An 11,076-nucleotide genomic window follows, 5' to 3' on the forward strand; every position below is an offset into this window, starting at 1 on the left:
TGTATTTCATGGCAAACATGTGAGATGAAAAATTACATCTAAAGTCGTAAATATCTTAACATAATGCACAGAAATAATCTTTATCCTTTATTCCATTAAAGAATATAAATTCAATCACACTTCCTTGGATTACGGAAAAAAACGGGACATTTCCACAAAAAATATGCTGGGGTGGTCAAAGCTCTGTAATGATAAACATCGATTTTTTTCAATGAAAATTTTGATTTTGTAATCTTATGTAAAGCGGTATTCTATTGGATAATTCTTCCAACTTACGTACACGACTGTTGTATTTGATTGGTCAACGTCAAAGGTCACAGAAATCAGGCGGGAAAATGTACGCGGGCTTTATTTACCGCCAATTCATTCATTCAGTTATTGCGTATTGCTTCAGAAAGCAAGTCTTAACGCGCTTCTGTTGAATTTTATTGTGTGGAAGATTTTATAGAATAGTTTTGAATATTTGAGTCATGTCTTCAGTACTTGGTGTCCGCCAAAGCCTTTCAACTCTAAACATCAACAGCATTAACGGACTGAAAGCAGATAAGGAAAATGTGAGTTGTTTTTTTCCGTTAATCAAAATCATCAATTTATCAACTCTTCATATCAATAAAGATCCAAGGGCTCCCTTGGCCAAGATTTTTTCACAAGCCGCTTCATATCAACTAAAAAAATTATTGAGATTGAGCAGGGCCGTCGTAGAAGCAATCGTGCCCCCGGGCTGAAAGTTGCTTGCTTACAATTTTACTGGAAAGTTTACTCAAACAATCTCGTTTTTGTGTGGCCCCATGCGTTAAGACGGCACTGGGTTGGAGCCCTTTCAGCCTAATCATGATCCGGGGGGCCATCTTAACGTCAGGGAACTCTACAATGTTCGAGGCCCATTACCGAGTAGGAAGTGCCTTCAATACGAGATGCCTGGGTGGAGCCCATTCGGAGGAATCATTCAAGACGTATGTGTGAATTAGCTGGGTAACAAAGAAACAGCTTGTGACTGGAATGCCTTTTAAACTTTGAAGTCACTTTTCCTTCAAAAGAATAGCTGAATGGTTACAAGGGACAAGGAATAAAAATTAACATTGAATAGAAGGATGTTTACACAGGGTTACACTCCATAAGTTTGGACCCTGGGCAGCAGGGCCGAAGGATGTTTACACAGATGTTACACTCCATAAGTTTGGACCCTGGGCAGCAGGGCCGTCTTAAGAGCATTATGGATCCCCTGGGCCAAGTGGTTTTTGGTGGCCCCACCAGGTAAATTCTAGAAAATTTCAACCAAATCTCATTTTTGTGAGGCCCCTGGGCCCATGCGTTAAGACGACACTGTTGGGCAGGTATAAATTTTTGGAGGCCCCATGTATGAGGTGTGAGCAGGGGGGGGGGGGGAGATTGGGCTGTGTCTAAAACAAAAGACTGTCAATTTGTGGGCCCTAGGCATGTGCCCCTTTTGCCTATGCCAGAAATGGGACCATGAAGCAAGCTAGCTAGAGCAATATAGTGTCTTCAACCTTTGACACAGTGCAAGACACATCGGTGTGTTAAGCTGGCCATTCAGCGAAATTAAATGTTATTAAAAAGTGGGTCGTGGTAAAAACCCTAGTTTAAGGCAGCAAATTAGGGGAATCGGTGGACAAGTTTTGATACAGGGCTCATTTACACAAATTAAGTGATATAGTCATTCAAATTTTAGTCAAGTGCTTTAAAAAATTGTTTGAACATAAGTAATTAGGTTGAAAATGCTTAATTGGATTATAGGAGGCCACTAGTGTATTTGTATAGTACCTGCTTAAAAAAAAATTGACCTGTTTATTCTACTTAACCACTAAATCGCTTATCAACTAAACCAGTGTGAGTGGTCTAATTCCAACTAATTCTAATGGCCAACTCTATGAGAGTTGAGGAAAAACTCATAGTTTAAAAAACTGGTTGCAGATGGCAGCACTATACGTACACACACACACACATTCCAACATGTATCAATTCGTTAGAGGTTCCGCAGAGGAATATGGACGAGGTGCACGTCTGGTTTAGTAGTAGTAGTGTGAATGGCCCTTTGCTTTTAAATTACATGACAACTTAAAATTTAGCTTGTGTAAGGTCTGTATTATGTGTTTGGTGGTGGGGCAATGATTTAGCTGCACCCGTGCATGATGGGTAATAAGAAAATTGGACTAAAACAAAAGAAGGTTTGAGTTTTATTTTGCTTTATTATCAAGCAATGTTTTCTCCATACTGTGCTCTATGAAAATGATCTAGCAGAGGTGAAACTCATATTGCTTTACTGCACATAGAAAGGGGGGAAAAAACCCCCCTTTAATTCAGTAGTGTTTCTAAGCTGTATTTGTTTGCTTGGTAATACATTTTGAATTCCCCCCCCCCTTATTTTCTAGTATCATGAAATAGTTACGAAGTCAGAAAAGAAAAAAGTGAAGCCAGTCTTGCAGCAAAATATTGAAGATGAACCACTGTTGCGAGAGAATCCTCACAGGTTCGTCATTTTTCCCATTGAGTATCCAGATATCTGGAACATGTACAAAAAAGCTCTGGCATCTTTCTGGACTGCTGAGGAAGTGGACTTATCTAAAGATCTTGCTGACTGGGACAAGTTGAAACCAGATGAAAAGCATTTCATTTCTCATGTTTTAGCTTTTTTTGCTGCGAGTGATGGGATCGTTAATGAGAATTTAGTAAGTGATATAAATTTTCTTATAAATCTAATTTTATTTCGTGTTGGCCTACAGGATGTCTAAATGAATATACAGTTTTATATTTCTGTAGCCCAATAGAGATCATAGAGACAAGAATTTCATATGTGATATGGAGAAAGAGGGTCTCTGAATGTAGACTATGGCATAAAATTCAGAGCTTTCCTTACCTATCTTACATTATCAAAATTCTTGTCCCTATTGTTCTATTTCTATCCAAATCCATAGAAACCTAATAGTGTGGACCCATTCAGACAATTATTTAAAGGTTAATACTTCCAAAATGTTGTTGAAAGTGTTCATGCAAAAGATACTATGGTTATTATGGTTTTCTCCTAGAAAAAAAAGGGGGTTATAATTAACATTATCGCTGGTACCATTACTGGCAGTTTATCTCCCTGGTGTGAAAATTTGTAAGCATTGGGTTATTAAATTACAGCATAAGGACTAAAAATATTTTCAGATTTTATGTCAGTATACCTACCAATGTACAGAGGTGTCACTAAGAGTCAAACAAATTAATGTCATGGACCTTTCTTTTCAGGAAAAGTATTTTCTTAGATTTGGTTTAATGTTTTTTCTCCATTATTTCAAGGTCGAAAGATTCAGTCAAGAAGTGCAAGTGACAGAGGCTCGATGCTTTTATGGTTTTCAGATCGCTATTGAAAATGTCCATTCAGAGATGTACAGTTTGTTAATAGACACCTATGTTAAAGATCCCATTGAGAGGTTTGTGTAATATTTTTTAATAGTGATTGGTTTGCTCAATTCTTTGAAATGCACTGATAATTGTATATACAGTGAAACCTTGATATAATGATACTCTGTGGACCAATAAAAAATATCGTTATAGAGGGATTATCATTATGTAGAGAGGCAGCAATTTCACATTACAGTATAGACATTTTCAAACAAGACGGAAAAATATTGCAGCGAGGTTTCACTGTAGTTGATAATCATTGACACTTACTGAAACTTATTGGAAATACATACCATATGGGTTTTGAAAATTTAAAATTGTATTTATTTATGATCAATTTAATATTAGGTTTAGGTCATTACATACATATAATTTTTTTTCATATCTGGGTAGTAGGAAGTAACATTGAACTCTGCACACAGAGTTAAATGAAACATTTTTGGCAGCCATACATGTAAAAATTATACAACAATATACAGTAAAACTTCTGTTTAAGGACACCCGTGGGACAAAAAAATTTGTCTGTAAAAGAGCTGGCATTTATATTTCAGAAGTGAAGTGTAATGATTGAATTACATTCGTAGGTTTGTTTCTCTCTGTGGCAAGAGATTGGGGCTTGCATTCGTGCCTCAAAGTTGGGAGCCACAGAAAACCAACTTCAGCTGACCACCACTGTGGCGATGGGGGGTTAAAATCCACAGTGTTCCTCCCCTTCTTTGTCATTTAGTTGACATCAGCAGTTGTGTTGACTTTAGTCAGATGTCCTGGATAGAGGTCACTCATAATTCACCACTGTGAAGTGATTCTCAGAAACATTACTTATCACAAATACCCACTTATCACTGCAATGAAAAGTTCAGAACTGTGTCAATTGTTTGGAAAACACTTATCACAGAGTTACCCCATAGTTGAGAGTTTTTTTGTTTAAGTACCTGTGGTACCTCCAATGGTGAATGGATTTTTAAAAATTAGCTATAAATGTCATTGTCAGTAATTTCGGCAAGTAAAATTAATACTCACATTTTGCAAGAACCATCCCCAACAAGTAGAAGTTAGCTGGAGGTGCACGAAATGTCTCAATTATCTGTTACCAGTGGTAATTAAATCTTTCAAAAAATGGCACCAAAACTGCTTATTTTTCTTCCCATGAAGTTTATTTTAAAAACTTCCGCTCATGCCAAGCATTGAAATTTGAATTTTAAAAATGTGTTTGTCATAAAGTAACACCACTCTGCGGTCTAAAAAAATTAAATATAGGTTGAAAATTTTGGTTATTGTTTCACCTTAACCTTTTTTTACAATTGATCTGTTTGCTTTATAGGAATAGGTTATTCAATGCGATCGACACCCTGCCTTGTGTGAAGAAGAAGGCAGACTGGGCCTTACACTGGATAAATCACGCTCATGCATCATATGGAGAACGAATTGTGGCATTTGCAGCAGTTGAAGGAATTTTCTTCTCTGGATCTTTTGCATCCATTTTCTGGCTTAAGAAACGTGGCCTGATGCCGGGACTGACATTCAGCAACGAGTTGATAAGTAGGGATGAGGTAGGATTTCCTTTTCAGTTTTTTTGCCCTCATTTTTAATTTTAACAAAGACTTTTTGATAGCAATCAAAAAGTCTGATCAAACCTCAATTTAATTATGAAATTCAATGGTTTTGACAGAACGTCATTTAAATTTATTGTATTCATTCTTGGATTCAGTAAATTATGTTAAGCCTGAAATCTTCCTTTGTATTAGTCTTCAGTTTAATACAGTAATACCTGACTTGCATCAACCTTTGTGTCATCTCGTCCTAAAAGTGATTTTTTTTTTTTTTTTTTGAAATCCAAGACACACTTTAACCCAAGTTTGAATGTTTTTCATGCCATATTCTCAGAAGGGAAATGTTTCCTCTCAGATGTCAAATCGAAGAGGTGAATAGGAGTGACCATAATTTACTGGACATTTCTGTACTTCCCATAATTTCTGTAATTCAGCATCAGTTTGGATAAGTACAGTGAATTATGATGGTTAACTAGAACAGATTATGGAGATTAAATATTGATGAAATTTAGTTGCCTCATTATTTTAACAATATCTCTGTGGAAATATTTACCTTGACTTATACATCAGTATCCTTGGAACAAATTACTGATGTGAGTTGGGTGTCACGGTATATCACTTACAGACAGGAAAAAAATATATATATTTGAATAAAGAAAAGGTTTTGTGTGCATTTGGATTTACACAACTTGATTTTATATTTAAAAAAATATTTATCTTGTTTTTGCAATCAATATTTCAGGGTCTTCATTGTGATTTTGCCTGCTTGATGTTCAGTCACCTGGTGAATAAACCTTCAGAAGAAAAAGTCGTTCGAATCATATCTGATGCTGTACAGATTGAGCAAGAATTTTTGACAGATGCTCTTCCTGTTGCTTTGATTGGCATGAACTGTGATCTGATGAAACAGTATATTGAATTTGTTGCTGACAGACTTCTTGTTGAGTTAGGATTCAAAAAGGTGAAAATACTTGTTTCAGTTTCTCTTGGATTGCAGTTGTACCTTCTGTGCTTGTCATCAGTTTTTTTTTTCAGAACTCGTAGCTGCCTCTCTTCTGGATTCCTGAAAAATTATTTCTCGAATAACAATAGCAATCACAAATTTCTATTTTTCGGGGAATTATTCCTAAATAATTCACCCAAAAAAAGACTTGTTTTCTCCTCCAAAATGACATCACAGGCAGAGGCCTGTCTCTTGAGGAGGTAGGTACTCAGGAGGCCTGTGTCCACAGCCCCCCCCCCCCCACTGACCAAAAAAAAAAGTTTAATATCAAAAGAAAAACCCTTTATATGTTATATTAATTAATTTCTGTTAATTTAAATGCTTTTTTGAAGGGTGGTAATTTGAAATTTCTTAAAAAAAAGAATTTTTGTGCCCTCTCCGAAGGTTGATCTTGCATATGCCCCTGATCACAAATGTAATGTTAAATGTCACTATTGTGTCAAATCATGAATAAATTTTCATTTTTGTGAGAAAAGACAAAACTTACTAACGGGCAAGCATCAGTTTTGTCCAGTGGTTCTCAAACTTATGTCACCCGCTGCTCCCTTACCCAATTCATGTTTCATCTGCAGCTCCCTAGAATAGTTTGGTGGATATTTTCCCCCATATAAAAGAACCCCCCCCCCCTCCTGCAAAGCATACAAATAAATATCTCCAGTTTGTAGCGACACCCCAGATGGGTTGGTGATGCTTCTAGGAGCTGTGACGCAAACTTTGAGAAACATCAGTTTAGCCTCTTGGTAGCCAAATCTGCAAGATGGCCTGTACTGGGAATGACCATATCATATACCCGCAAGAATAGCGTTACAACTCAAAAAACATGAAACTGCAGAATAACAAAAATAAACTTGACTTTTTCAATACAAAAAGGCTGCCTACAAGAATGAAACTGTTGCTGCTTAGCAGACAGTTTTGTAGCTACAGGAATGTCAATATTACTCGTAGAGAAAAATATTGTTGGAATTTACTCGAATTAGTGAATTTTTGAGTTGTGTTATTCTTACAGGTGTGCGATATGTCTTATCAAGTTTCTATGTCCTGTTTTTAGTTTCGATGGAAATGAGAGTAGTAAAGACAGGCTCTTCAATCTAAAAGATTGGCAGTGATTAGTCGCTTATCGTGTTTTTACAAAGGGGAGAAAATCCCTGCAATTTTATTTTCATCCGTGAAAAAGTCCCCAATTTTATTCAAAAATCTATTGTATATTTGTTGATGTAGAGTATTTGAATCCATGCAAATATCTCCCTAATGCTCATCCTCAAAAGTTGGCAGCTATTTTATTAGTTTTTAATTTTTTTTTAATTTCAACGAAAAATACATTGCTTCGGGAAAATATGGTAGTTACATATAAGATAATAATTATTGAAGATATTGTATTTATGTAAGTATTGTATTATTTCTTTCAGATTTATAATGTTGAAAATCCATTTGATTTCATGGAATTCATAAGCTTGGAAGGTAAGACAAATTTCTTCGAGAAGAAAGTTGGAGAATATCAGAAATGCGGTGTAATGGCCAGCAATGAAGGACACAAATTCACTCTTGATGCTGAATTCTAAAAAAAAACATTTCTTTGTGATTATATGCAGTTCCACCATTATGTATGTTATATTCAACGTTTGTGATGTACATGTGTTTATTTATCCTGTCTTTCTTTCAGTCATTGTATAAAATTGAGTAGATTTTGTTTGTATTACTATCTGAACATTGACATTTAATGCTGATTATTCAAATTCAGCGATTGTAATATTGTATATTTTATTATGATCATGAACGAAGCTTTGTTGCACGATTTATTTTATTGCAAGATATGTTTTTATAAATACATGTTCATTGCAAATATAAATTGTAACACCACCTCCTATTCAAATTAATAAACTTCATTTTGCCCATTGTTTTAATATTATGGTGTAAAAAATTATGTCTGCTACGTGGCACTCAGTTCTCGAATGAGATCTGTGTAGAATTTTGTATATCAACCGCGTGGGTTTGAAACATTTTGAATTCAAAGGATAGCCCAGGACACTTCCTTCTTTTCAGAAATACAAAAAAACAGGGTGAAACAACACTTGAGCCCGATTCCTGAATAAGTACAGTCAAACCTCGTTAGTGAGTCACCCGGTTAACCCGTCACTCTGCTTACCGGATCACTTTTTGGATGTCTCAATTGTCCTCTATGGGGTACTAATGTTATTGAACTCCTGATAATGTGTCACTCTACTCCGCTTAATAAGTCACCTTTCGGAAATTACCATTCAAATCCGAAACTCTTCGTACAATATACACGAAAGTTCGTCGTTCACTCTTGCTGTGTCAAAGATTTATTATATCTATAGCTTTTCTCAAGCAGAAGCCACTGAAGCAGTCTCCCATACCTTTTATTACAGGCTTGTTAACAGAATACTTCTGTCAACATTAGGCTGTTTCTTATTTGGGAATGGTTGAGCAAGAATTTTTTTTTTTTAGAAAGTTTCGGTTTTTGGGCAGCATTAGCTGAAAAAACAGTATCCATGGCAGAAATTCGCCAGTGTTGTTTTTTTTTTTTACAACGGGGAAAAAACATTTAGTTTTTTTGGCTGCTTTTTTGACGTTTGAAACAAATCTTGGCTAGACGATTGTAGAGCATCTATTAACCCTGGTGTCATTACAGAAAAAAAATCATGAAGTTTATTTTTCTAGTTTTCACCAGACACACAATATAGTTTTCTGTGTCCGCTCTCCTACTGTCAATGTTCTTCAAATTTAAAAAAATTCGTTCACCATTAAAAACAAAGCAGCGTTATTGGTTGAGTATGAAAAATCGGGAATGACAAAAGTTGCATTCGCTAAGATGAAGGGAGTACAAGGAAAAATTTTTGAATATCGAAAAGGTAATATTTTTGTGTTTTCAAACGCATAATTATGTAGCAAATAAACATTAATTAATTAAGAAACTCGAGTAATCAATTTTCATGATTGAGCAAGCTTAAATAACTAAAATTTGGTATTTCCTGCACGAATACATCCATAGGAAGGCAGGAATTGGCACAGCTATGGCTTACTCCGTTTAACGAGTCACTCCGCTTACTAAGTCATATTTTTGCTCTCCCAAGAGTGACTCATTAACAAGGTTTGACTGTATACCTTTTATTGAAAAGAACCAACATAAAATTGCAGGACATGTTATGAGTGGTTCTGTTTTGGTTGGGAAACAATCGTACTTCATTGTTGATATATAGGGGGTGCAATCTGTTGCTGAGCAAATGTAAGTAATGCTGACAATGGGGTATATATATCCTCATTTCTCTATTCAGAATCAGGTGTATATGTGAGAAACTGCTGCAATGTAATTCCTGCTGGCACTTATCGAATAAAAATAAAACTTGTCACGGCGGAGACAAGATGACTTTTCTTTCAGAGTTCCCTCAGCATAGTATCCAGAAAATAAATGTTTCCTTAAAAATAAAATTATTTGCCATGATTATGTAAAGTAAAACTGGTTATTTCTTTCAAATCAATGGGAATTGAGGTATATCCACTTATTTTGAGGCTACCTTTAAGCCGATCTAAATAGGCGAGGCCAGATCTTGGCATAGCATTCTTCTATTTTAATTTCAGTGCGCTGTAATACTAGTTATGTTTTTAAGTGTGATCATAGTGACAGACTCTCAGCATGAGGACCCTGCCAACAGCACAGTAGCGGTTGGCTGAAATTTTCTGTAGTTCCCAACTTCAAGGCATGAATGTGAGCTGATCTGTCCATTAGGAAGGAATCTCATTACATAATAACATACACATATTCAATCATTAAAAAAAACCCTTCACTTAATTCAGTTTGAAAAATAGATGGCTGTTTTTTTTCCTCAAACTGTTAGGCATACTTTCAAATCTTAGTATCAAATTGCTTATGGCTATAGACCGGAGCTGTGCTCTGGAAGAATGTGAAATGAGAGATGCTACACCATGAGACTATCCATAGACTTAAGATATAAATAGACCGCGCACGCTATTCATAAAACTTGTCGAACGTGAAGAAAAGATGAGCAGTATTGTCGGGGAAAGAACAGGTTCTGCGCTATTACATTTGGCGCGTTTTCGCAGAAGCTAGGATGTTGCTGTAACGAAATTTGACTCAATTCGATCAAGTTGATGAAAACTTTCCTTCATTTTTTCAATGAATTTCACTCATTTTTATGTGAAATATTTAGGGAGTATCAGATTTGAAAAAATAAATTCTATAAAATAAACAAATATTGGAAAACGGAATTTATTTATTTTCCATTAAGTGATAATTCTTAATAATTTCTTAACACATGGGTTTTTAAATTTTAATTGAATATATAATATTTGAAGGAAGTGAATATAAACAGTATAAATTTCATGAAATAAATTTTTTTGGCACAGTTTTTAATAGCTTTCTAAATATCTATACACACACAGGAAACAAAATATTGTATACAACAAATATATAATGTTTATGTTACTGTAAATTTGATAAATCCGTAGTGCGCGTTATCTTCAGAAATTATGCATAATAGTTGGTAAATATATGCATAATTACCAATATTTTTAGTAAGTTTGATGAATTTCGTAGCATTTATCACTTTTTACGAATGAATCGAATAATTCTCAAAATGAAGTTAGTAAGTTTAATGAATATGGAAAAAATCCATGCTGAAATATCACTTTATTTCAACAACTTAGTTCTGTCCGTATGAGATGCGTGCACTACACATATTTCGCCATAAAAATTAAATTAATAATAAATGCGAAGATAGAGAGAGATTTTTTTTCATCGGCTTAGTTCATGTTGGCTTTTGCTGTATTTATCAGCATATGCAAACATAACCGTTACGAAGAGGGGTAAAAATACTATTATTTTTAGAGGTTGTTATGCATTTTTATGCAAAACTGCAATTGTCTAGAGGGGGGGGGGGAAGTTTTCCTCACATTCTATTTAAATAGAATATTTTTCATAAATTTCTCCATCTGAAAAGCATATTTTCTTCCAAGTTGAGCAAAACTCGAATGAACTCACTAGCTCGCCAAATCTCGCCAAATCTTACGGAGACGTATATTTCAGTTAAAACTTCATAAAACTCACAATTTCAATCATTTATTGCCAAAAATTCTATTAAA

General features: G+C 35.0%; 1 protein-coding gene across 1 annotated transcript; it reads left to right on the forward strand.

The window, feature by feature from the left end:
* Positions 1 to 316: 316 nt before the first annotated feature.
* RnrS (ribonucleoside-diphosphate reductase subunit M2) lies at positions 317 to 7,859 on the forward strand. The gene is made up of 6 exons (XM_089255006.1): positions 317 to 554; positions 2,391 to 2,687; positions 3,301 to 3,434; positions 4,727 to 4,955; positions 5,698 to 5,916; positions 7,365 to 7,859. The coding sequence occupies exons 1-6, from the start codon at positions 471 to 473 to the stop codon at positions 7,515 to 7,517; spliced, it is 1,116 nt and encodes a 371-aa protein (XP_089111132.1). The 5' UTR covers positions 317 to 470; the 3' UTR covers positions 7,518 to 7,859.
* The last annotated feature ends 3,217 nt before the right edge of the window (positions 7,860 to 11,076 follow it).

This window comes from Pholcus phalangioides, unplaced genomic scaffold, assembly GCF_987345545.1.
Source record: "Pholcus phalangioides strain wild (caught in Gottingen) unplaced genomic scaffold, Ppha-v1.0 ptg000042l_1, whole genome shotgun sequence".
NCBI lineage: Eukaryota > Metazoa > Arthropoda > Arachnida > Araneae > Pholcidae > Pholcus > Pholcus phalangioides.